This window comes from Melanerpes formicivorus, unplaced genomic scaffold, assembly GCF_026170545.1.
Source record: "Melanerpes formicivorus ecotype bairdi unplaced genomic scaffold, bMelFor1.0.p_v2 SCAF_47, whole genome shotgun sequence".
NCBI classification, from domain to species: domain Eukaryota; kingdom Metazoa; phylum Chordata; class Aves; order Piciformes; family Picidae; genus Melanerpes; species Melanerpes formicivorus.
Genome location: NW_027142399.1, coordinates 5,343,358 through 5,369,315, shown reverse-complemented (window position 1 = coordinate 5,369,315; position 25,958 = coordinate 5,343,358). Strand labels below are relative to the sequence as shown.

The following is a 25,958-nucleotide window of genomic DNA, read 5'->3' as shown; positions in this document are numbered from 1 at the left end:
AGGGCACACAGGACAGGAGAGCACAAAGAAGAGGAGGGCACACAGGAGAGGAGGGCACACAGGAGAGGAGGGCACACAGGAAGGCACACAGGAGAAGAGGGCACACAGGAGAGGAGGGCACACAGGAGAGGAGAGCACAAAGGAGAGGAGGGCACACAGGAGAGGAGAGCACACAGGAGAGGAGAGGAGGGCACACAGGAGAGGAGAGGAGGGCACACAGGAGAGGAGGGCACACACGAGAGAGCACAAAGGAGAGGAGGGCACACAGGAGAGGAGAGCACAAAGGAGAGGAGGGCACACAGGAGAGGAGAGCACACAGGAGAGGAGAGCACACAGGAGAGGAGAGGAGGGCACACAGGAGAGGAGAGGAGGGCACACAGGAGAGGAGGGCACAGAGGAGAGGAGAGCACACAGGAGAGGAGAGGAGGGCACACAGGAGAGGAGAGGAGGGCACACAGGAGAGGAGGGCACAGAGGAGAGGAGAGCACACAGGAGAGGAGAGGAGGGCACACAGGAGAGGAGGGCACACAGGAGAGGAGAGGAGGGCACAGAGGAGAGGAGAGCACACAGGAGAGGAGGGCACAGAGGAGAGGAGAGCACACAGGAGAGGAGAGCACACAGGAGAGGAGAGCACACAGGAGAGGAGAGCACACAGGAGAGGAGAGGAGGGCACAGAGGAGAGGAGAGCACACAGGAGAGGAGAGCACACAGGAGAGGAGAGCACACAGGAGAGGAGAGCACACAGGAGAGGAGAGCACACAGGAGAGGAGAGCACACAGGAGAGGAGAGCACACAGGAGAGGAGAGCACACAGGAGAGGAGAGGAGGGCACAGAGGAGAGGAGAGCACACAGGAGAGGAGAGCACACAGGAGAGGAGAGCACACAGGAGAGGAGAGCACACAGGAGAGGAGAGCACACAGGAGAGGCGAGCACACAGGAGAGGAGAGGAGGGCACACAGGAGAGGAGAGGAGGGCACACAGGAGAGGAGGGCACAGAGGAGAGGAGAGCACACAGGAGAGGAGAGGAGGGCACACAGGAGAGGAGGGCACACAGGAGAGGAGAGGAGGGCACAGAGGAGAGGAGAGCACACAGGAGAGGAGGGCACAGAGGAGAGGAGAGCACACAGGAGAGGAGGGCACAGAGGAGAGGAGAGCACACAGGAGAGGAGAGCACACAGGAGAGGAGAGCACACAGGAGAGGAGAGGAGGGCACAGAGGAGAGGAGAGCACACAGGAGAGGAGAGCACACAGGAGAGGAGAGCACACAGGAGAGGAGAGCACACAGGAGAGGAGAGCACACAGGAGAGGAGAGCACACAGGAGAGGAGAGGAGGGCACAGAGGAGAGGAGAGCACACAGGAGAGGAGAGCACACAGGAGAGGAGAGCACACAGGAGAGGCGAGCACACAGGAGAGGAGAGCACACAGGAGAGGAGAGCACACAGGAGAGGAGAGCACACAGGAGAGGAGAGGAGGGTACAGAGGAGAGGAGAGCACACAGGAGAGGAGGGCACACAGGAGAGGAGAGGAGGGCACACAGGAGAGGAGAGCACACGGGAGAGGAGAGCACAACGGAGAGGAGGGCACACAGGAGGGCACACAGGAGAGGGCACAAATGAGGTGACCTAATTGTGGCCTTCCAGGACCTGAAGGGGGCCTACAGGAAGGCTGGGGAGGGACTGCTCAGGATCTCAGGCAGTGCTAGGACTAGGGGGAATGGAATGAAGCTGGAGGTGGGGAGATTGAGGCTGGAGGGGAGGAGGAAGTTCTTCCCCATGAGAGTGGTGAAGCCCTGGAATGGGTTGTGCAGGGAGGTGGTTGAGGCCCCAGCCCTGGAGGTGTTTGCAGCCAGGCTGGCTGAGGCTGTGGCCAGGCTGATCTAGTGTGGGGTGTCCCTGCCCATGGCAGGGGGGTTGGGACTGGCTGAGCCTTGTGGTCCCTTCCAACCCTGACTGATTCTATGATACAGGGGAGAGCAAACCCAACCCCACCCCAGGCTCATGCACCTTTTGCAGCTAACCCCTCCAGGAGTTGAATGATCTCCTTACACTGCCTTGCCAGTTTTGCTTACAGCCAGGACTGCTCCTGTTGGGCCACTAGAGCAAACACTCCTGGAATGCAAAGACATCTTCATCCATAGGGTTTCTTCAACACCACATGGCCTCCAGTCCAGGGGAGCAGCCTGTAGGTGGGATGGGAGGTGAGGGAAGGCTAGGGGGGGGTTTAGGGCTGCTGCTGTGCTCAGCTTAGCTACGTGTCACGGGGTGAGTCGACATCGTGCTGGATGCCTGCTGGCCCCAGAGGCTCCCAGAGGAGGATTGTGTGCTGCCACAGCACAGGTGGCTCCCCCTGGGCAGAGGGAGAGTTGAGTGAGTGTCAAAAGCAACATCCACATTCCTTTGCCACCTGAGCCCTGCAGCAGGCCACCAGCCCTCGCCCTGGCCTAACAAGGTAGCTGTCCCAGGGCAAGCTTTGGCTTCAGCCTGAGGCAGACAGGGCTGCAGCCCACGGCACCGACTCCTCAGGCAAGGAGGAGCCACAGCTGCACTGCCAGAGAGCAGAAACACGGGGTGACACAAGCAGTCAGCAAGAGATGAGATCATTAGTGTCCTCTACGACAGAGACTGGCCAGCTCTACTAACAACCACAGCCTTACACATGGTGAGTAAAAGATAACTGACTTTGGCAAGCAGAAACACACATTTATCACTGAAATACAGTAGCTGTCTTAGTACAGAAAAAGCTTCCCTTCCCCACCCAGGCCCCACTCCCTCCACCAGCACAAAGCAGAGGATACTTCCATTTCCCAGCTGCAAGACAAGGGTTCTACATTCAGCTGTAGGACAGAGGCAGAGGACATTCATTCCACAGTCCAAAGGAAGCTGGGCAGAAACCCCAGCGAGCCACGACCTCCCAGGGACCATCCAGAGCAATCCCACTTGGACAGAGCTCATATCCCAGCACTCAGTGCAGGCTTGGCTCTCCACCTGGCAGGGGGACTGACCACCTGCCTCCCTGAAGGACATCTACACAGGATGGATGTTCCCCAGACTGGGTCAGCCTGGTCTGCAAAAGCCACATCTACCTTTTCATGGAGGAGTGACTCCTGTCTGGCAATGCTCTCATCATTCTACTTAGCTGAAGACTAAAAGCAGCTTATTTTAGAAGGGAAAACAACCACCTGCTGGTCAGGTCCTCAGCTCAAGGCATACCCTCAGCTCTCAGTGGTGACCTCGGCTCAGGCCTCAGGAACGTGTCTCTGCAGCCAGAGCGCTCTGCCGTCCTTCCCGCTGCCTCTTGCCTTCATCTAGCAGCACACACAAGGCCATGAGCTTCTTAGACCAACTGCATCCCCCCTCTGTCCCTGCTGACCCTCACCCCAGGGGCACAAGTGTCACACCCCCCACCACACAGGAGCTTCTGTGCTGCTGTCTGTCCCCACTCCAAAGCCTGCTCTGTCACAGGGGCGCAGACAGGAGCGGGGCAGCGTGTGCGGCGTAAGCCCGCTCCCAGAGCAGCCTCCCTGTCGCTTCTCACCTCCCCAGACCCTCCTCCAGACATCTCCCTGCTGGTCTGCCCCTGCTCTGCAGCAGCAGCTGGCACCTGCAGGAGTGCTGCAGCCAGAGTCTGGACCTCAGGGGCGCTCAGGCAGCTGCCAGGACAAGACGAGGAAGGCACTGCTCTTGGTCAGGAGCCTTCCTGCCCCTGTTCCTTGCCCACCCAGCAGCGCTGGGACCTTCACTGCTCTGCCCTACCTGTGCCACCTCCTCCTCCACTCACATGCAGCCACAGCAGGGCAGGCAGGAGCTGCACAGCCAAGGGCACAACCATGCCTGCTGCCCGCAGCACTCCACGGCTGCCCGGCGGTCCCGGGGCTGAGCCAGCTCTGCTACCTAACTGCTTGTGACAAGGAATCCAACAGCAGCATGAGGAGGAAGGGCAGGCAGCCAGGGGCTAACACTGAGCCACTTCAAGCAGGCCACACCTCAGCCTGCCTGCCTGCTCTACCTTCCAGCCACCACTGTGCCGCTCTCAGAGAGGCAAGGAGAAAACCCCGAAGTCTCCATCCTAGAGAGCCCCCAAGCAGCCTCCCCAGCGCTGGCAAAGAAGCAGCAGATTTGGCCTTCACTTGCTCTCTCCCTCCCCAACGCCAGGCTGAAAGGCTCCCGGGGCAAGGAGGAGATCAGGCAGCTCCACAGCCTCCAGCCCCCAGCCCAGAGGCAGGTGGGTGGCTCGGGAAGCGCCAAGGAGCCTGCAGCTGGGCAGCCGGCCCCGGCCCTCCCGGCCCCTTCCCACCCTGCCAGTCCTCTGAAGAAAGGAATTAAGTCAAAAACGGATATTTATTGTCACCAAGTCTCTGAAGTGTGGGGGGTCTGTGTTTGTTTTTCTTCTCTTCTTTCCTCTTCTCTCTTCCTCCTCGCTGCTGTCCCCCACCGGCTCCCCAGCAGCCTTCCTCTGCGTGGCCCCTCACTGCCGGCCGTTGTTCTCTGGGGGCTGGCTGGGGGTCTTGGCCTCGGGGTGCGAGGACGTCCCCTCGAAGCGCTGCGCGGCGATGGCTGCTTGGTGGGACATGCTCTTCCTCACGATGTCTCCTTTCCTCCAGAGCACCACCTCCTGTAGCGACACGGCCGGGCGCGGGGGGGCGCTCGTCAGGGCTGGGGAGGCCTCCTCCCGGCCCCCCCCCCCCAGCCGCCGAGGCTGTGGCAAGCTGCCAGGGCAGGAGCCTGGCCAACTCGGCCCAGGCTGGCAGGTTCCACCTGCAGCCCGGGTCCACCTACAGCCTGGGTCCACCTGCAGCCCGGGTCCACCTGCCGCCCGCGTCCGCCTGCAGCCTGCGTCCACCTGCAGCTCGCGTCCGCCTGCAGCCCGTGTCCATCTGCTGCCCGCTTCCACATGCAGCCCACTTCCACCTGCAGCCCGTGTCAACCTGCAGCCCGCTTCCGCCTGCAGCCCAGTTCCACCTGCAGCCCAGTTCCGCCTGCAGCCCAGTTCCACCTGCAGCCCAGTTCCACCTGCAGCCCGCGTCCGCCTGCAGCCCAGTTCCACCTGCAGCCCGCTTCCACCTGCCGCCCGCATCCGCCTGCCGCCCGCTTCCACCTGCAGCCCAGTTCCACCTGCAGCCCACGTCCATCTGCAGCCCAGTTCCACCTGCAGCCCGATTCCACCTGCAGCCCAGTTCCACCTGCAGCCCACGTCCATCTGCAGCCCAGTTCCACCTGCAGCCCGCTTCCGCCTGCAGCCCAGTTCCACCTGCAGCCCAGTTCCGCCTGCAGCCCAGTTCCACCTGCAGCCCAGTTCCATCTGCAGCCCGCTTCCACCTGCAGCCCAGTTCCACCTGCAGCCCGCGTCCGCCTGCAGCCCAGTTCCACCTGCAGCCCGCTTCCACCTGCCGCCCGCGTCCGCCTGCCGCCCGCTTCCGCCTGCAGCCCGATTCCACCTGCAGCCCGCTTCCGCCTGCAGCCCGCTTCCACCTGCAGCCCGCTTCCACCTGCAGCCCGCTTCCGCCTGCAGCCCGCTTCCGCCTGCAGCCCAGTTCCACCTGCAGCCCGCTTCCGCCTGCAGCCCAGTTCCACCTGCAGCCCGCATCCACCTGCAGCCCGCATCCACCTGCAGCCTGCTTCCACCTGCAACCCGCTTCCACCTGCAGCCCAGTTCCACCTGCAGCCCGCGTCCGCCTGCAGCCCGCTTCCACCTGCGGCCCAGTTCTACCTGCGGCCCAGTTCCACCTGCAGCCCGCATCCGCCTGCAGCCCAGTTCCACCTGCTGCCCACTTCCCCCTGCCGCCCACTTCCCCCTGCAGCCCACTTCCGCCTGCAGCCCGCATCCGCCTGCAGCCCGCATCCGCCTGCAGCCCAGTTCCACCTGCTGCCCACTTCCCCCTGCCGCCCACTTCCCCCTGCAGCCCACTTCCGCCTGCAGCCCGCATCCGCCTGCAGCCCGCATCCGCCTGCAGCCCAGTTCCACCTGCCGCCCACTTCCCCCTGCCGCCCACTTCCGCCTGCAGCCCGCTTCCACCTGCAGCCCAGTTCCACCTGCAGCCCGCATCCACCTGCAGCCCGCATCCACCTGCAGCCCGCTTCCACCTGCAGCCCAGTTCCACCTGCAGCCCAGTTCCACCTGCAGCCCGCTTCCACCTGCAGCCCAGTTCCACCTGCAGCCCAGTTCCACCTGCAGCCCGCATCCGCCTGCAGCCCAGTTCTGCCTGCAGCCCGCGTGCGCCTGCACCCCAGTTCCACCTACCGCCCACTTCCGCCTGCCGCCCACTTCCACCTGCCGCCCGCTTCCACCTGCAGCCCACATCCGCCTGCAGCCTGCTTCCACCTGCAGCCCACATCCGCCTGCAGCCCGTGTCCGCCTGCACCCCAGTTCCACCTGCCGCCCACTTCCCCCTGCAGCCCGCTTCCACCTGCAGCCCTGCACGTCAGGCCACTCGCGGTGGCCAGCAGAGGCCCTGCAGCGCAGCCTGCCTGCACACCGGGGTAGAGCCCAAATTCTGGGTAGATCCATGGGATCTGGAGCAGGTTTAGGCTCTTGCAAAAGTGGGATAGAATTAACCAGGTTGGAAAAGACCTCAGAGATCACCAAGTCCAACCTCGAATCAACTAAACCATGGCACCAAGTGCCTCATCCAGGCTCTTCCTAAACCACTCCAGGGATGGGGACTCCACCACCTCCCTGGGCAGCACATCCCAAAGGCCAGTCTCTCTTTCTATGAAGAACTTCTTCCTAACATCCAGTCTAAACCTCCCCTGGCACAGCTTGAGACTGTGTCCTCTTGTTCTGCTGCTGCTTGCCTGGGAGAAGAGCCCAACCCCCACCTGGCTCCAACCTCCCTTCAGGCAGTTGGAGAGAGCAAGAAGGTCTCCCCTGAGCCTCCTCTTCTCCAGGCTAAGCAACCCCAGCTCCCACAGCCTCTCCTCACAGGGTTGTGCTCCAGACCTCTCCCCAGCTCTCTCCTCTCTCTCTTTTCCCTTGCCTGGGCTGGGGCAGCTATTGGGAGCCCCTGGCTCTGTCCAGGGGGAGGTTCTTGTGTTGCTTATCAATATATGTAAACATGGTGTATCTTGTAGGTATTCCTTGCATTTCATACTTCCAGGTTGTAGTTTTGCTTGTAAACAGAGCTTCATTTGCTTCCATTTCAGCTGGTCTGGCAATTTTTATGTGGGAGGGGGGAGTAATTTCAACCCACCACACAGAGGCAACCCTCTGGACCCTCCCACAGAGGCAGCTCTGCCCTCTTGCTGTTGGCTACCACCACTGGAACTGATACTGTGGTTGAGGCCCCCTCCCTGAAGACATCCAAGATCACTTGGCTTGGCCCTGAGCAGTCTGATCTAGTTGGAGGTGTCCCTGCTGCCTGCCAGGGGGAGTTGGACAAGATGACCTTTGAGGGTCCCTTCCCACCTGAAGCAATCTGTGGAGCACAGAAGCTCCACCCCTGGGCAGCAGAGCAAAAAGGAAGCCTCAGGCGGGCAGCTCCACACACAGCCCCAGCACCGCCTGCATCTGACCTGCATGGAGCAGATCACCTCTGCCCACTCTATAATCTGTTTCATCCTTAGAGCCAGTCAGAAACACGACTCTCCCCCCAGAGGAAGCCCAGCTTCCCAGGAGATCCCAAGAAGAAGCAGCTGCCTCTCACCTGCTGTTTAAAGTAGCGTCTCTCTTCCTCATCGATCAGCACCAGGTTGAGGTAATAACGCACCGAGAACTTCTTATTGATGTCCCTCATCGTTGGAGTCAGCTCATAGCCAGCCAGAAAGAGCCTGATGGGAATGGACTCCCCTGCAAGGTGCAGAGGAACATCAGCACAGGCACAAACCAGGAGAGCAGCAGCAACAATCTCACTGGGCCACAAACGTTGTGAGCGTTTCCACGAGCGGAGTAGGAGGAAGACCTCAGCAGGCAGGGTCCAGACCCAGGGGGGCAAGAAGGCCAAGGGCATCCTGGCCTGCAGCAGCAATAGTGTGGCCAGCAGGAGCAGGGAAGTCGTTCTGCCCTGTGCTCAGCACTGCTTAGGCCACCCCTTGAGTCCTGGGCCCAGTTCTGGGCCCCTCAGTTTAAGAAGGACATTGAGAGACTTGAAGGTGTCCAGAGAAGGGCAAGGAGGCTGGGGAGGGGTCTGGAGCACAGCCCTGGGAGGAGAGGCTGAGGGAGCTGGGGTTGCTTAGCCTGCAGAAGAGGAGGCTCAGGGGAGACCTTCTTGCTCTCTGCAACTCCCTGAAGGGAGGTTGTAGCTAGGTGGGGGTTGGGCTCTTCTCCCAGGCACCCAGCACCAGAACAAGAGGACACAGCCTCAAGCTGTGCCAAGGGAGGTTCAGGCTGGAGGTGAGGAGGAAGTTCTTCCCAGCAAGAGGAATTGGCCATTGGGATGTGCTGCCCAGGGAGGTGGTGGAGTCCCCATCCCTGGAGGTGTTCAAGAAAGGCTTGGATGTGGCACTTGGAACTATGGTTTAGTTAGGCAGGAGGTGTTGGGTGACAGGTTGGACTTGATGATCTCTGAGGCCTTTTCCAACCTTATTGATTCTATGATCCTGCTCTTGCTGACAGCTGTTCCATCTCCTCTTACTCATAGATTCATAGAATGGTTTAGGCTAGGAAAGACCTTGAAGATTATCCAGTTCCAACAGCTTTCTATCAGCCCAGGTTGCTCAAGGCCTCATCCAGCCTGGCCTTGAACACCTCCAGGGAGGGGGCATCCACAACCACCCTGGGCAACCTGTTCCAGTGTCTCACCCATCACCTATCAGCACAGGACTCATTTGTGACCTGCATCAAGACAGCACTGCAGGGGAAGAAAAAAACCCAAGTAAGGTGACATTTTCTCTGGCAGGTGACTCTGCTGGGCAGCAGAGCTGCAAAACAAGTGGCACAGGGGATTGGCAGAGAGCTAGAACATCATCTTTCTGCTCCAAGTTGCAGCAATGCCAGCTGGTGGCCCATGCCAACTGGGAATTTAGATCTATTCCTGGTTCTGCCACTGCTTCATCAAAGGAATTAAATCACTGCAACTCCTTCTGCCTCGATCCCCCCTCAGCAGAGCAGAGAAGGGGACTGCATTTCATCACTTAAGAGAAACTGCTCTGTGCTGCTCCTGAGCACACAGATCACAGGCACAGAATGGGAGGGCTTGGAAGGGACCTCTGAAGATCATCCAGTCCAACCCCCTCCCTGCCAGAGCAGGGTCACTTAGGGCAGGTCATACAGGAACATCCCCAGATGGGGCTTGAAAGCCTCCAGAGAAGACTCCACAACCTCTCTGGGCAGCCTGCTCCAGGGCTTCAGCACCCTCACATCAAAGCTGTTTTTCCTCATGCTGAGGTGGAACTTCCTGGGTTCCAGTTTTGTCCCTTGCCCCTTGTCCTATGACAGGACAGCACTGAAAAGAGCCTGGCCCCTGCTTCTTAACACCCACCTCTCAGACACTTATAGTTAACAAGATCCCCTCTCAGCCTTCTCTCCTCCAGACTAAACACCCCCAGGTCTCTCAGCCCTCTCTCACAGGAGAGATGCTCAAGAATCAGGCTGAAGATGCTGCAGGGCTCATATTCCCACCCCCAAAAGACATCAGAAGAGGAACTCTGAAGGGTTCCTCTGCCTCCTCACCTCTCACAGGTGCCCCATCCATGATCTCATATTTAGCTATTGTGTCATTCTCATGGTAGACGTTGGGCCCAGTCCCCGTTGTTTCTCTCTTGATGATGTCTATCTCCATGTGCTTGATCTTGATCCTCACCAGCAGGAAGTAGATCTTCCCAACAATCACATCTTTCAAGTGATACCTAGCAAGGAGAAGAAGCAAGCAGCACAATCAAACCCTGCCCAGCAGCCCACCACTCGAGACTTGTGTTTCTTCTCTTTTTCAGGCACTTGGCTTTCATCTGCAGCCTCAGCTGGAAATTGCAGGTGGCAACCACCTCCAGCAAGGCTGCTGGAAAACAGCACCTCCTCTGTCATCCTCTGGCCTTCTGGAAATCAACAGGGGCAGGCAGCAGGATCAAGATGAAACCAGAACTCCAGGCTGAGTTATCTGCAAGAAACCCCTGAGACAGCAAAGCCTCCAAACCCCCTTCTTTTTTAGGTCAATTAAAACTAACCCAGATGTTAGACTGCAGGGAGAGGTTTGCTAGCATCAGCATTAAAAGCATTCCAAAAGAGTTCTTCCCAGCTTCTGAACCTGAATTAAGGTCAGCCTTGAGCTGTGCTGTCTTGGAAAGAGCAAATGTTCTACTGTGAAGACCCCTGGCAATAGCTGAGGGTAGAGGGAATGTGTAGTTAGTGCAACAGCCTCCCACAGTTGCTTCCCACTCTTTGGGCCAGAGAGCACATCAAAGGGGCAAGGAGAGGAACTCCCAGATCCTCAGCCAGGATCTGACCTGTCTGCCAGCCTTGCTGGAGCACAGCAAGCAGGAACCCCCTGGAGGGCCGCAGGCAGGCTTCCAAACCAAGCTGGCCCCTGTAGTGGATGACTCCCCACAGCCACTGGCTGCTCTTGAGGCACTTACTTGGACTTGTTGTACTCAAACTCGATGTGCAGGCAGTCCTCAATCCCCACCTCCATCTTAATGGAGGAGTTGAGCTCAGGGTAGGTGCTCAGGGTGTGCACGACGATGTCCATCTCCTTCACCACATCGTTCAGGCGGCGGCTGACCGTCGCTCGCAGGAAGTACCTGCAAGGAGAGGCCTCTCTCAGGGCTGCACAGGCACCAGCTGGCACTGAGCAGGGAGGGACAAGGGGCTGAGAGGATGGCACTGGGCTGCCCAAGCCCTCTCACTGCTCCAGGCAACTCCTGGAGAGAGTGCAACGCAGGACTACCAATGGATGATGAAGGGCCTGGAGCTCAGGAGGAAAGGCTGAGAGCCCAGGGGCTCTTTAGCCTCCAGAAGAGAGGGCTGGGAAGGAACCTTGTCCATGTCTACAGATCTCTGAAGGGTGGCTGTCAGGAGGACGGAGCCAGGCTCCCCTCAGTGATACCCAGTGATAGGATGAGGGGTAATGGACATAAACTCAATCCCAGGAAGTTCCAACTCCACACAAGAGAAAACTTCTTGGGTGTGAGGCTGCTGGGGGCCTGGAGCAGGCTGCCCAGAGAGGCTGTGGAGTTTCCTTCTCAGGAGGGCTTCAAAACCTGCCTGGACATGTTCCTGTGTGATCTGCCCTGGGTGATCCTGCTCTGCAGGGTAGGGGTTGGACTGGGTGATCTCTGCAGGTCCCTTCCAACCCCTACCACCCTGTGATTCTATGAGACTGGTAGCACAGCTGCAGGAGCAGCCAATCCCCCATGCTGGCAAAGTCAGAGGGGCATTTTCAAAGGGAAAAGCAGACTGAGACTTCCCTGAGCTCTCAAGCACTTGTAAGCCTGAGATACCTCAGCACCATTTTGGAGCTCTGAGTAGCAGCCTGCACATGTTCAAACCACTGCCCTTCTGCAGGCCATTAGCTCAGCCTCACAGACACACCTCTTGCTGCAGCTCTCAGCACCCTCCACCCCCCACCCCCCTTCCCAGGCCACTGACTGCACTTCAAGTCAGCTGCAGCACCTAGATGTGAAACAGAGCCTCCAACAGGGGAGCAAGAGCCAAGCTGGGCATCTCCTTGCATCCAGAGCACGATTACTGGTGTCAAGGCTGATTACAAAGCCTCAAACACCTCCCTGCTGGAGACTAAAGCAAACAACTCCTTTTGGGTTGTGAATTCCCACAGAAATTAGAATAGAATAGAGTAGAGTAGAACAGGAATAGAATAGAACAGGAATAGGATAGAACAGGAATAGGATAGAACAGGAATAGGGTAGGGTAGGGTAGGGTAGGGTAGGGTAGGGTAGGGTAGGGGAGGGTAGGGTAGGGTAGGAATAGAATAGGAATAGAATAGGAATAGAATTAACCAGGTTGGAAAAGATGTTTGAGATCATCAAGTCCAACCTATCACCCAGCACCATCTGATCAACTAAACCATGGCACCAAGTGCCTCATCCAGGCTCTTCCTAAACACCTCCAGGGATGGGGACTCCACCACCTCCCTGGGAAGCACATCCCAATGGCCAATTCCACTTGCTGGGAAGAACTTTCTCCTCACATCCAGTCTAAACCTTCCCTGGCACAGCTTGAGACTGTGTCCTCTTGTTCTGGTGCTGCTTGCCTGGGAGGAGAGACCAACCCCCACCTGGCTCCAACCTCCCTTCAGGCAGTTGCAGAGAGCAAGAAGGTCTCCCCTGAGCCTCCTCTTCTCCAGGCTAAGCAACCCCAGCTCCCTCAGCCTCTCCTCACAGGGCTGTGCTCCAGACCCCTCCCCAGCTTTGTTGCCCTTCTCTGGACACCTTCCAGCAAGTCAACATCTTTCCTAACCTGAGGAGCCCAGAACTGGACACACACAACCACATAAAGGGTTTGGCTGATTCAGCAGGGGCTGGTTTCTCTTGCCACTTTGATGGGGTAAAGCAAGCTCCACAAAACCTGATGGTTGCTTGTGAAAGTAAGAACCTTCAAAGACAAGACTCTGACAGCTCAGCTCACCAAACTCCATTTGGAGTTCCAAGAGAAGGGCAACAATGTTGGGGAAGGCTCTGGAGAACAGGGCTGGGGAGAAGCAGCTGAGGGAGCTGGGGGTGTTCAGTGTGGAGGAGGCTGAGGGGAGACCTCATTGCTCTCTGCAGCTCCCGGCAAGGAGATTGCAGTGAGCTGGGGGTTGGTCTCGTTTGCCTAGTATCAGGGAATAGGAGGACAGGAAATGGCCTGAAATTGTGCCAGGGGAGGCTTAGGTTGGAGATGAGGAACAATTTCTTTCCTGTGAGAGTGGTCAGAGACTGGCACAGGCTGCCCAGGGAGGTGGTGGAGTCGCCATGCCTGGAGGTGCTCAAGACACTCATGGCCATGGCACTTGGGGACAGGGTTTGGTGGCCATGGTGGGGTTGGGTTGGTGTTGGTCTGGATGATCTCAGAGGCCTTTTCCAACCCCAACAATCCCATAAGCATGCAAGGATGACCAGGACACTGCAGTACCACAATGATGAAGCTCAGCACTGGCACACTGCACTGCAGTACCACCATGCTGGAGCTCAGCACTGGCACACTGCACTGCAGTACCACCACACTGGAGCTCAGCACTGGCACACTGCACTGCAGTACCACCACACTGGAGCTCAGCACTGGCACACTGCACTGCAGTACCACCACACTGGAGCTCAGCACTGGCACACTGCACTGCAGTACCACAATGATGGAGCTCAACACTGGCACACTGCACTGCAGTACCACCAGGATGGAGCTCAGCACTGGCACACTGCACTGCAGTACCACCACACTGGAGCTCAGCACTGGCACACTGCACTGCAGTACCACCACACTGGAGCTCAGCACTGGCACACTGCACTGCAGTACCACCATGCTGGGGCTCAGCACTGGCACACTGCACTGCAGTACCACCAGGATGGGGCTCAGCACTGGCACACTGCACTGCAGTACCACCACACTGGAGCTCAGCACTGGCACACTGCACTGCAGTACCACCATGCTGGGGCTCAGCACTGGCACACTGCACTGCAGTACCACCAGGATGGAGCTCAGCACTGGCACACTGCACTGCAGTACCACCACACTGGAGCTCAGCACTGGCACACTGCACTGCAGTAACACCATGATGGAGCTCAGCACTGGCACACTGCACTGCAGTACCACCAGGATGGAGCTCAGCACTGGCACACTGCACTGCAGTACCACCATGCTGGGGCTCAGCACTGGCACACTGCACTGCAGTACCACCACACTGGAGCTCAGCACTGGCACACTGCACTGCAGTACCACCATGCTGGAGCTCAGCACTGGCACACTGCACTGCAGTAACAGCACGATGGAGCACAGCACTGGCACACTGCACTGCAGTACCACCACACTGGAGCTCAGCACTGGCACACTGCACTGCAGTACCACCATGCTGGGGCTCAGCACTGGCACACTGCACTGCAGTACCTCCATGCTGGGGCTCAGCACTGGCACACTGCACTGCAGTACCACCAGGATGGAGCTCAGCACTGGCACACTGCACTGCAGTACCACCTTGCTGGGGCTCAGCACTGGCACACTGCACTGCAGTACCACCAGGATGGAGCTCAGCACTGGCACACTGCACTGCAGTACCACCACATTGGAGCTCAGCACTGGCACACTGCACTGCAGTACCACCAGGATGGAGCTCAGCACTGGCACACTGCACTGCAGTACCACCACATTGGAGCTCAGCACTGGCACACAGCACTGCAGTACCACCAGGATGGAGCTCAGCACTGGCACACTGCACTGCAGTACCACCATGCTGGGGCTCAGCACTGGCACACTGCACTGCAGTACCACCAGGATGGAGCTCAGCACTGGCACACTGCACTGCAGTACCACCATGCTGGGGCTCAGCACTGGCACACTGCACTGCAGTACCACCATGCTGGGGCTCAGCACTGGCACACTGCACTGCAGTACCACCAGGATGGAGCTCAGCACTGGCACACTGCACTGCAGTACCACCACACTGGGGCTCAGCACTGGCACACTGCACTGCAGTAACACCATGATGGAGCTCAGCACTGGCACACTGCACTGCAGTACCACCATGCTGGAGCTCAGCACTGGCACACTGCACTGCAGTACCACCATGCTGGAGCTCAGCACTGGCACACTGCACTGCAGTACCACCAGGATGGAGCTCAGCACTGGCACACTGCACTGCAGTACCACCAGGATGGAGCTCAGCACTGGCACACTGCACTGCAGTAACACCAGGATGGAGCTCAGCACTGGCACACTGCACTGCAGTACCTCCATGCTGGAGCTCAGCACTGGCACACTGCACTGCAGTACCCCCACACTGGAGCACTGGCACACTGCACTGCAGTACCTCCATGCTGGGGCTCAGCACTGGCACACTGCACTGCAGTACCACCACACTGGGGCTCAGCACTGGCACACTGCACTGCAGTACCACCATGCTGGGGCTCAGCACTGGCACACTGCACTGCAGTACCACCAGGATGGGGCTCAGCACTGGCACACTGCACTGCAGTACCACCAGGATGGGGCTCAGCACTGGCACACTGCACTGCAGTACCACCAGGATGGGGCTCAGCACTGGCACACTGCACTGCAGTACCCCCACACTGGGGCTCAGCACTGGCACACTGCACTGCAGTACCCCCACACTGGGGCTCAGCACTGGCACACTGCACTGCAGTACCACCACACTGGGGCTCAGCACTGGCACACTGCACTGCAGTACCACCAGGATGGGGCTCAGCACTGGCACACTGCACTGCAGTACCACCAGGATGGAGCTCAGCACAGGCACACTGCACTGCAGTACCCCCACACTGGAGCACTGGCACACTGCACTGCAGTACCACCACATTGGAGCTCAGCACTGGCACACTGCACTGCAGTACCACCAGGATGGAGCTCAGCACTGGCACACTGCACTGCAGTACCACCATGCTGGAGCTCAGCACTGGCACACTGCACTGCAGTACCACCATGCTGGGGCTCAGCACTGGCACACTGCACTGCAGTACCACCATGCTGGAGCTCAGCACTGGCACACTGCACTGCAGTACCACCATGCTGGGGCTCAGCACTGGCACACTGCACTGCAGTACCACCACACTGGGGCTCAGCACTGGCACACTGCACTGCAGTACCACCACGCTGGAGCTCAGCACTGGCACACTGCACTGCAGTACCACCAGGATTGAGCTCAGCACTGGCACACTGCACTGCAGTACCACCACACTGGGGCTCAGCACTGGCACACTGCACTGCAGTACCACCACACTGGGGCTCAGCACTGGCACACTGCACTGCAGTACCACCACACTGGGGCTCAGCACTGGCACACTGCACTGCAGTACCACCACATTGGAGCTCAGCACTGGCACACTGCACTGCAGTACCACCAGGATGGAGCTCAGCACTGGCACACTGCACTGCAGTACCACCAGGATGGAGCTCAGCACTGGCACACTGCACTGCAGTACCACCAGGATGGAGCTCAGCACTGGCACACTGCACTGCAGTACCACCACACTGGGGCTCAGCACTGGCACACTGCACTGCAGTACCTCCATGCTGGGGCTCAGCACTGGCACACTGCACTGCAGTACCTCCATGCTGGAGCTCAGCACTGGCACACTGCACTGCAGTACCACCACACTGGAGCTCAGCACTGGCACACTGCACTGCAGTACCACCACACTGGAGCTCAGCACTGGCACACTGCACTGCAGTACCACCATGCTGGAGCTCAGCACTGGCACACTGCACTGCAGTACCACCAGGATGGAGCTCAGCACTGGCACACTGCACTGCAGTACCACCAGGATGGAGCTCAGCACTGGCACACTGCACTGCAGTACCACCATGCTGGGGCTCAGCACTGGCACACTGCACTGCAGTACCACTATGCTGGGGCTCAGCACTGGCACACTGCACTGCAGTACCTCCATGCTGGGGCTCAGCACTGGCACACTGCACTGCAGTACCACCAGGATGGAGCTCAGCACTGGCACACTGCACTGCAGTACCACCACATTGGAGCTCAGCACTGGCACACAGCACTGCAGTACCACCAGGATGGAGCTCAGCACTGGCACACTGCACTGCAGTACCACCATGCTGGGGCTCAGCACTGGCACACTGCACTGCAGTACCACCAGGATGGAGCTCAGCACTGGCACACTGCACTGCAGTACCACCATGCTGGGGCTCAGCACTGGCACACTGCACTGCAGTACCACCATGCTGGGGCTCAGCACTGGCACACTGCACTGCAGTACCACCATGCTGGAGCTCAGCACTGGCACACTGCACTGCAGTACCACCAGGATGGAGCTCAGCACTGGCACACTGCACTGCAGTACCACCAGGATGGAGCTCAGCACTGGCACACTGCACTGCAGTAACACCAGGATGGAGCTCAGCACTGGCACACTGCACTGCAGTACCTCCATGCTGGAGCTCAGCACTGGCACACTGCACTGCAGTACCCCCACACTGGAGCACTGGCACACTGCACTGCAGTACCCCCACACTGGGGCTCAGCACTGGCACACTGCACTGCAGTACCACCATGATGGAGCTCAGCACTGACACACTGCACTGCAGTACCCCCACACTGGGGCTCAGCACTGGCACACTGCACTGCAGTACCACCAGGATGGAGCTCAGCACTGGCACACTGCACTGCAGTACCACCACACTGGGGCTCAGCACTGGCACACTGCACTGCAGTACCACCATGATGGAGCTCAGCACTGACACACTGCACTGCAGTACCACCAGGATGGAGCTCAGCACTGGCACACTGCACTGCAGTACCACCATGCTGGGGCTCAGCACTGGCACACTGCACTGCAGTACCACCATGCTGGGGCTCAGCACTGGCACACTGCACTGCAGTACCCCCACACTGGGGCTCAGCACTGGCACACTGCACTGCAGTACCACCACGCTGGAGCTCAGCACTGGCACACTGCACTGCAGTACCCCCACACTGGGGCTCAGCACTGGCACACTGCACTGCAGTACCCCCACACTGGAGCACTGGCACACTGCAGAGAGCCCAGGGCTGGGTGAGCACGGGCAGGGGACTCACCTTAGCTTCACGTTCTGCCCCGTGTAGGACTCGTAAGGTTTCTCCACGTGTGTGAACTCAAAGTCAAAGGTCTGTGACTGAGTGAACTCCCCAGGCCTGGCCAGGTCCTTCACCAGGGACACGAACTCGTGGTGGTTTCCTCGGTCATAGTAGAGTTCTAGGAAGACAGAAGCCCAGGGTAAGCAGTGATGCTCAGTCCCACAGGACACAGTGAGGAAAGGCAGGAGGATTCACAGCTATGAGCAACTCTCTTGTCCAGATCACTGCTTCCTTCACCACTGTTCTGAGAACCTACCAGGGGAGCCTGTGGCTGCAGCACACTGCACTTGGTCACTGCTCTCCATCGGAGCCAGGTGCAGCCCAGGTCTTTCCTGCCTGGAACAGGAATTACAACAAATCATGAGCTGGGCTTGCCTCAGAGTGGACACAGGTCACCCATCATCAATGTCAGTCATGGTCAGGCTGTCTGGGGAGAGGAGCCAGCAGCTCATGCAACCCCTTCCAATGCCTTTCTACACAATTCCAGGCATGGACCATTCTGTGACTGCCACTGCAAGGAGAGGAAAAGGCCTCAGTGCTCTCTGGAACAGAAAGTAGAGAGCACTAAAACAAGGGCCCAAGAACCTTCTTCCTGTTCCTGCTCATCCTTTGACAAGAAAGAGTTGCAGTGGTCTTGACTGGCACCAGGGAAAAAGTAGCAGTGGAGACCCTCAGTGTTTGCTGGAGCAGGACCAGAGAGGGACAACAAAGCTGGAGAAGGGTCTGGAGAAGAGGGCTGGGGAGGAGCAGCTGAGGGAACTGAGGGTGTTTAGTGTGGAGAAGAGGAGGCTGAGTGGAGACCTCATTGCTCTCTGCAGCTCCCAGAAAGGAGGCTGAAGCCAGGTGGAGGTTGGTCTCTTCCCCCTAGAATCAGATGATAGGAGAGGAAATGGCCTGAAGTTGTGCCAGGGGAGGGTTAGGCTGGAGATGAGGAACAATTTCTTTGCTGCCAGAGCGGTCAGGGATTGGCACAGGCTGCCCAGGGAGGTGGTGGAGTTCCCATGCCTGAAGGTGCTCAAGAAACCTGTGGCCATGGCACTTGGGGACAGGGTTTGGAGGCCATGGTGGGGTTGGGTTGAAGGCTGGACTCAGTGATCTTTGAGGCCTTTTCCAACCAAACCAGTTCAGTGATTCTAACTCTGCACAGCGTCAGTGCTCAGCGTGGGACTGCCCGGTGTGTCAGCTGAGTCAGCTGTTCCACCAGCTCCTCCCCAGCCACGTGAACACCATGAGGGAAGAGCATTCACCTCTGGAAGCACTCTTCAAGCCAGCTCAGGTAACCAACATGGTCATGTTGCTTCAGCTTTCCCCACAAGCTCCTTGCATCAGCAGGAAATGACTGCAGGTTTCCTCCCTCCACGGCACCAATCCTCTCTGCGCTCCCAGAGAGTTTTCTCCCCCCCCCCAAGTCAAAGCAACAGAAGCTTGAAACTCCTCAGTCTGCATTTAACAGCTCAGTGTTAGACACAACCATCCATGAAACCTGCCCTTCCCAGCCCTGTGTGACTACAGGACACCCACACAGCCCTGCTCAGAGGCACAGCCTTAGCCAATCTGATCTGGGCAGATGAGGCAACAAACTCTGAAGTCATAAGGCAATCACCTCCACACCAGCTCGCTGTCAGCACTAAACCGTGCACAGGAGGCTTCTGAGAGGGTTTAGCAAGAGCTGGGAGGAAGGCCCAGTCCTCTGCTCCTTGAGATGCAAGATGAGGCTTCAGCTTTTAAGTGATGGCTGCTCCTCACCCCCCCCCTCTGCTCACCTTATCTCTCTAATGGAAGCCCTGGCAGCAGAGCTCCCCTCGCTTACACACCACGGCCCAGGGCCATCCAGCCCTTCAGGTGACAGAAATAACCCCACTCTGCACCCAATCTGTGGCCACTGAGAGGAAAGTGCCAGGGAGGAGCCATGTGCCACAGGAAAAAAAAGAGCAATAGATCATCTTGCCACACCATGCAAGCAAGGGGAGGCAAATGTCACTGCGCTGGAGTTCTCTGCTGCCTGGGAAGGGCAGAGGTTGGAGCTCTGCAGCCTTCAGAGGAGGAAGGATTGATGGTTCCCACACTCTGGAGTGTCAGCTCTAAGCTGTGATTTCAGCTTTTCAGGTGAAGAAGGGAAGTTGCCCAGGACACAGCAACCACAGGCAGACTGCAGCCTGACCATTAATGGTTCTGTGCTCACTGGGAGCCCTGCAGGCTCACAGCCTGGACTCAGCTCCCCAGTCTGGAACAGCCACTGGGAGGGAAGTCTTTAGAGGAAGGGTGAGAGACATTGGCACAGGTTGCCCAGGGAGATTGTGGATGCCCTCTCCCTGGAGGTGTTCAAGAGGGGATTGGATTTGGCACTTGGAGCCATGGTTTAGTTGTCATGAAGTGTTGGGAGACATCTTGGACTTGATGATCTTTGAGGTCTCTTCCAACCTTGGTGATTCTGTGATTCTGTGACTGGGAGTGCCAGGATGAGGAACAATGGCTTTGAGTTAGGAAAAGGGGAGATTGAGACTGGAGATAGGAAGAAATTGTTGAGAGTGAGGCTGGGGAGACTCTGGCACAGGTTGCCCAGGGAGGCTGTGGCTGCCTCCTCTCTGGAGGTGTTCAAGGCCAGGCTGGATGAGGCCTTGAGCAACCTGGGCTGGTGGAAGATAGCCCTGACTGTGGTAGGGGGAATAGAACTGGATAAGCTTTAAGGTCCTTTCCAACCCACAAATCTCTGATGGGCAAAAGGAGAGGCTAATGTGTGGCCAGAGCAGCTCCCAACACACCCTGCTTGGGCAACACTGTGAATTCAAAGCAGTTGCTCTAAGCATGCATGGCACAAAAGTCTTCCAAGATGGGTCTGAGAAGCAGGTGAGGCAGCAGAGAGGAGACAGAATGGAGCAGGAAGCAAGGTTTGTGCTTAATTTCCCCTGACAAGCATAACCAAACAGCTGAAGGTCACAAGCTAGCTCCTCAAGAACAGCCTCACTTCTGCTCCATGGTGCCCAGGCTCTGCTGTCCTCCCCTTACGACCCAAAAGCAGAGTCACACACAAGTCAGGCCAGCAAAGCCATTACAGAGCAGCATGGGGGCCATGTGGGACAAAGCTGGAGACCCCTTCCCTGCAGCACAAGGTTTGCAATGCAAGGGCTGGGGGCCCACAGCTCAGGCAGCGACTCTGAGGGTGAAACCTGAGCACGGAGGACTCCCAGACGTGAGGCATCTCACGTGCTGAGCTCAGCCACACCGCTGGGAACATCCTGAAGGGGTTGGACATCTCTCAGGTGGAGGAGTGAGTGTGCAGCTACCCTCCCTCTAAGAAGCAGGAAACATTAAATCTCAATTGGCTGCATGCAGAGATGGACATGAGAAAACCTCTCTGCTCTCTACAGCTACCTGAAAGGGGTCTGGAGTGGGGTTGGGGTTGGTCTCTTCTCCCAGATAACTCATGACAGAAGAGGAAAAGGCCTGAAGCTGCACCAGGAGAGGTTTAAGTTGGGGATCATGAACAATTTCTTTGCTGCAAGAGTGGTCAGGTACTGGAAGAGGCTGCCCAGGGAAGTGATGGAGTCCCCATCCCTGGAGGTGTTCCAGAAAGCTGTGGCCATGGCACTTTGAGACATGGTTTAATGGCCATGGTGGTGTTGGGTTGGACTCAGTCTCAGAGGACTTTCCCAACCAGCTGGGGAGGGACTTCTCAGGATCTCAGGTAGTGATAGGACTAGGGGGAATGGAATGAAGCTGGAGGTGGGGAGATTCAGGCTAGATGTGAGGAGGAGGTTCTTCCCCATGAGAGTGGTGAAACCCTGGAATGGGTTGTCCAGGGAGGTGGTCGAGGCCTTGTCCCTGGGGGTGTTTAAGGCCAGGCTGGCTGAGGCTGTGGCCAGGCTGATCTAGTGTGGGGTGTCCCTGCCCATGGCAGGGGGGTTGGAACTAGCTGATCCTTGTGGTGCCTTCCAACCCTGACTGATACTGTGATACTATGAAACCTTAATGGCTCTCTGATTCAGTGCTAAGTTCTACACAACTTGAACTGACCCAACTCAGAGATGTGTGGGCACTCAGAGGAGAATAAAAGGTGGAATCAGCCCAGCTGAGCCCCTAGGCCTCAAGAAAGCCAACTTTTGTGTTGGGGGACAGGGGCTGGGGAGGTGCAGCTGCTGATTTGAGAGGCAGGGGCAACCCCCACCGTCCTCAGCAGAGCCACTGCTTCCCTAACTGCACTAGAGGATCTTTAACGTCCCTTCCAACCCCAACCACTCTATGAACCCACAGGCACGCCAGCAACACACAGAGCTGTGAATGGACAGCTTGGGAGCCTCACCTGGGAGCTGGTGCTGCTGGAATATCCAGGCTCAGACCTGCAGGTGCAAGATGGGAGCCCAGTTTCATCCCACCTGCCTCCGAGCCTGTGTGTTGCAGGGCTGAAATTGGTGGCCGAGAAGAAGCCAAGAAACAGGGCGAGAGAAAAAAAGGCTGGAGGTCCCTTCCTCCTGCCAGGGCTGGAGCCTGAAAGGGTTGCCCAGAGGGGCTGCCAGCTCGGACGCTACCGGGCGTTCTCCGTGCCGCTCGGGAGCGAGCGTAACCTACTTGGCAGCAGCAGCAGCAGCAGCAGCAGCGCTGCCTTCCGCGCCGCCGGGCGCGGCGATGCTGCCCGGTTCTCAGCGCCCTGCGTGCGAGCCCCCGGCGCTGGGAGGCCGAGAGGGATCCGCCAGCCCCCGCGCAACGCGCCCGAGCCGGGACGGGACGGGACGGGACGGGAGGCAGGCGGGCCGGGACGTCACGCACCGGCGCGCCACCCCCGAGCCCGGGCCACCCCCGAGCCCGGGCCACCCCCGGGACCCCGCAGCAGGCCGGCTCCCCGCGCCCCTCTCACCGATCTGCCCGATGAACTCCACTTTGATGCCCTGGTGCTCCAGCCGCCTGTGGGGGTTCTTGAGGGTGAGCACCACCCGCCCGGAGACGGTCTCTCCGTCGTAGAAGAGGAAATATTTCTCCTTCTTGCCTTCCTCCGTCTTGTGCTCCACACGCCGCCGGCTCTCGGCGTCGCTGAGCACCAGCTCCAGCTCCGGGGTCTGCCCGAACCCGAAGAAACTCATGGCAGCGGGAGAGCAGGGCCCCCGCGGCCCCGCTGGCAGATCGGCGGATCCCGGCCTGCCCGCAGGCACCACGGACAGAGCCCGACGGCGACGGGCGGCGGATCAGCCTCGGCCCGCTCGGAGACGGGGCTGCCGCGCGGGGCGGCCAACAGCACGGCGGTGACAGCGGCCCCGCGGCCGGCTCTCAGGGCAGGGCCAGGGCGGTAGGGAGAGAGTTGGGGGGCCGCAATGCGGCAGGGACGCCGGGGCCGGGGAGGCAGCGACGGCGGCGGCGGCGGCGGGTCCCTTGCGGCCCGGCTGCCGCTGGAGGGAGCCCGGAGCGGGCGCGGCCCCGCAGCCCTGCGAGCGCTGCCTCCCCGTCTCGCCGCGCCGAGCGCTGCCGCCGTCCCGGGCCGCGGAGCCGCGCACCGCGCATGCGCCGCCGGGCCGGACACCGGGGCCGCGGTCGCGCAGGCGCCGCCCGCCCCTGGCCCCGTCCCTCCTTCCGGCCTGCGCGCATGCGCGGCGCTGGGACCGGAAAGGAGGGCGGGAGCAGGGGTAGGCAGAATCAATGGCGGCAGCCGCCCCGGCTGCTTCCGGGAGCGGGGCGGGCAGCGCGCGGTGATTGGCTGCGGGCGGCGGACGCGCGCCGTGATTGGCTGCGGGCGGCGGACGCGCGCGATTGGCCGGTTCAAAGCGCTCGGCGGAGGCAGGATGGCGGTGGATCGGTTGTTGTCCGCCCTGGACGGGTGGCGGATTCAGGATGTCAGCGCAGGTACGGGAGCCAGCGATAAGGGGCAGAGGCGAGGGGAGCCGGGACGGTACCCCCACCAGGGCGGTAACGACGGCTAGCGTCACGCTTGGGATTGTTCGCTACTGTGCCCGGGCTTGGGGTCCTGCTTCCTGGTCGGGTTGTTCCGTGTGTGCTCGGAGGTGTTGTTTAGGAGACTTGGTCTCTTCCCCTCAGCTTGGGCGAGCAGCGTCTGGGATCTGGATTTTACCGCAGTGGATCCCCTGGATTCCCTGATAGTGGAGAGGATCGCAGGAGATGGCCTGGATGCTTTCACCTGCCTTTACCAGGCCCTGGAACCCTTTATAGCCCCGGGCAGCAACCGCATAGAGGTAAGGTCAGCACACGGAGTCGAGAACTGCTTAACACAGGCCCTGATCTGCGCTGTTGTTTGTGCCCTTCCTGCTCTGGCACAAAGCATTTCAGGTTCTTGTCATGTGTGCTGCAATGCTTCTGAGGAAGGCTTTTCCCTAAGGATAATACATCTGTTTATGACTGAGCACAATGAGTATGGTACTCACAGAGTTATGGCAGAGTCTTGCTTGGAAGAGACCTTCCAGGTCATCGAGTCTGGCCATTAACCCAGCACTAAACCCTGTCCCTCAGCACCACATCTGCATGGCTTTGACACCTGCCCAGGGATGTGGACTCTACCACTGCCTTGGACAACTTGTTTCATCCCTTTGGGAGAACAAATCGTTCCTCATCTCCAACTTAAACCTCCCCTGGGGCAGCTTGAGACTGTTTTTTTATTGTCCTGTCCCTTCTTATGTGGGAGAAGAGACCAAGCCCCACGTGGCTCCAACCTCCTTTCAGAGAGTTGTGGAGAGCCAGAAGGTCTCATTTAAGCCTTCTCCAGGTTAAATAACCTTAGTTTCCTCAGCTGTTCCTCACCAGCCCTGTTCTCCAGCCCCTTCACCAGCTTCTCTGGCTGCTCCCCAGCGCCTCAGTGCCAAGTCTTAAAACACATTGGTGGGTGGTCGCAGTAGCCGCGATTAAGAAAGGCACAGAAGCTGCTTGTAGAGAGCTGTGTTCTCACAGGATTTCTTGCTCTTGCTGTCTTTTCCTTCAGAATGCCTGGACTGTGTTTGCTAAGCACAGCTTCAGCCCTAAAAGCTTCGTGGCTGTGCTGTACCACTTTGTCCATGCCGGCCAGCAACGAGCAGCTCACGCGGGGCAGAGGCTGCAGGCGCTGCACGCAGCTGGGTTGTACTTCTTGCTGCTGGAGATCCCAGGTGAGCAAAGGGCTGTGCCTCCCCACTGCTGGATCAAACACTCCTCTGGCAGAAACAGCCTTCCTTCATTCCTAAGAATTCCAGGGGGAGCCAGTGGTGGTGTTTGAACTGTCCACTTGATGTCCCTGCAGCCCCTGGGGACCAGGCTCGGGCGGGCTGTTGAGCGGTGAGCAGCTGTTGCACTCTGAGAGCAGCTTGGTTCTCCTGTCAGAAAGTGGCTTGATGGCCTCAGCCAGGGTCTGTGCTGCAGTTTGTCTTCTCAGGAGCTCTGACAAGGTCGCCAGAGGAGTCAGCAAGGCACACAGAGCTCAAACTCTCTGCTTTGACAGTAATTCTCAGTGAAGGCAGAGCTGTTTCCTGCTCTCTCACTAGACAGCATTTCACTGTGCACTGCTTTTAGAATCATGGAATTGTTTCAGCTGGTAAAGCCCTCTAAGGCCATTGAGTCCATCCATCAACCCAACACCACCATGGCCCTTAAAACCATGTCCCCAAGTGCCATGTCCATAATGTTTCTTGAACACCTCCAGGGATGGTGACTCCACCACCTCCCTGGGCAGCCTCTGCCAATCCCTGACCACCCTTGCAGTGTAGAAATTGTTCCTGCTTTCCAACCTAACCCTCCCCTGGCACAATTTCAGGCCACTTCCTCTCCATCACCTGAGACCAGGGAGAAGAGACCAACCCCCTCCTCACTCCAACCTCCGTTCAGGGAGCTGTAGAGAACAGTGAGGTCTCCCCTCAGCCTCCTGTTCTCCAGGCTGAACACCCTCAGCTGCTCCTCCCCAGCCCTGTTCTCCAGACCCTTCCCCAGCTTTGTTGCCCTTCTCTGAACCTGCTCCAGCCTTCAGTGTCCTTCTTGGAGTGAGGAGCCCAAAACTGCTCCCCACTGTGTGTGGCCTCAGCAGTGCTGAGCAGAGGGACACCATCACTTCCCTGCTCAGGCTGAGCTGTGAAAACTGAAGCACTGTTGCAAATAACAAACTGCTGGAGTTCTCTCAGGGTCATGCACAACAATATCCTTTGACATTCAGAGTTCTGCTGCTGTGGGTTGTGTGGCACATCACCAGCTGGAAGGAGCCAAACTGGTGCTGCTACTGGGGAGTGCCATTGCTGATGCAGTTGGGCTTGGTTCAAGCAATTCTTTCTTGTCTTGCCCTGAGCTTTCCTAGGCTCCCAGGACAGTGCCTTTGTCTTGGCTGTCTCCTTGGCT

The 25,958-nt window shown here is 58.6% G+C and overlaps 2 protein-coding genes across 3 annotated transcripts in view; one reads left to right on the top strand and one right to left on the bottom strand.

The window, feature by feature from the left end:
* Positions 1–1,585: 1,585 nt before the first annotated feature.
* Positions 1,586–23,128, bottom strand: VPS26B (VPS26 retromer complex component B). Of its 2 annotated transcripts, XM_068160069.1 has the most exons (7): positions 21,967–22,049; positions 17,923–18,002; positions 17,628–17,784; positions 10,504–10,668; positions 9,605–9,780; positions 7,641–7,783; positions 1,586–4,612 (listed from the first exon to the last, which is right to left on the bottom strand). In XM_068160069.1, exons 1-7 carry the CDS (start codon positions 22,032–22,034, stop codon positions 4,466–4,468), a joined length of 936 nt encoding a protein of 311 aa, XP_068016170.1. In that variant the 5' UTR covers positions 22,035–22,049; the 3' UTR covers positions 1,586–4,465. The 2 variants fall into 2 exon arrangements, with proteins under 2 accessions (XP_068016170.1, XP_068016169.1); XM_068160068.1 differs by lacking the exons at positions 17,923–18,002; positions 21,967–22,049 and adding an exon at positions 22,519–23,128.
* A 67-nt stretch (positions 23,129–23,195) lies between these two features.
* Positions 23,196–25,958, top strand: part of NCAPD3 (non-SMC condensin II complex subunit D3) — a 61,958-nt gene continuing 59,195 nt past the window's right edge. Inside the window, exons 1-3 of the mRNA XM_068160066.1 lie at positions 23,196–23,495; positions 23,688–23,842; positions 24,583–24,745. Of these exons, the coding sequence (XP_068016167.1) occupies positions 23,435–23,495; positions 23,688–23,842; positions 24,583–24,745 (379 nt within the window). The 5' untranslated portion in view covers positions 23,196–23,434. The remainder of the gene's footprint in view (positions 23,496–23,687; positions 23,843–24,582; positions 24,746–25,958) is intronic.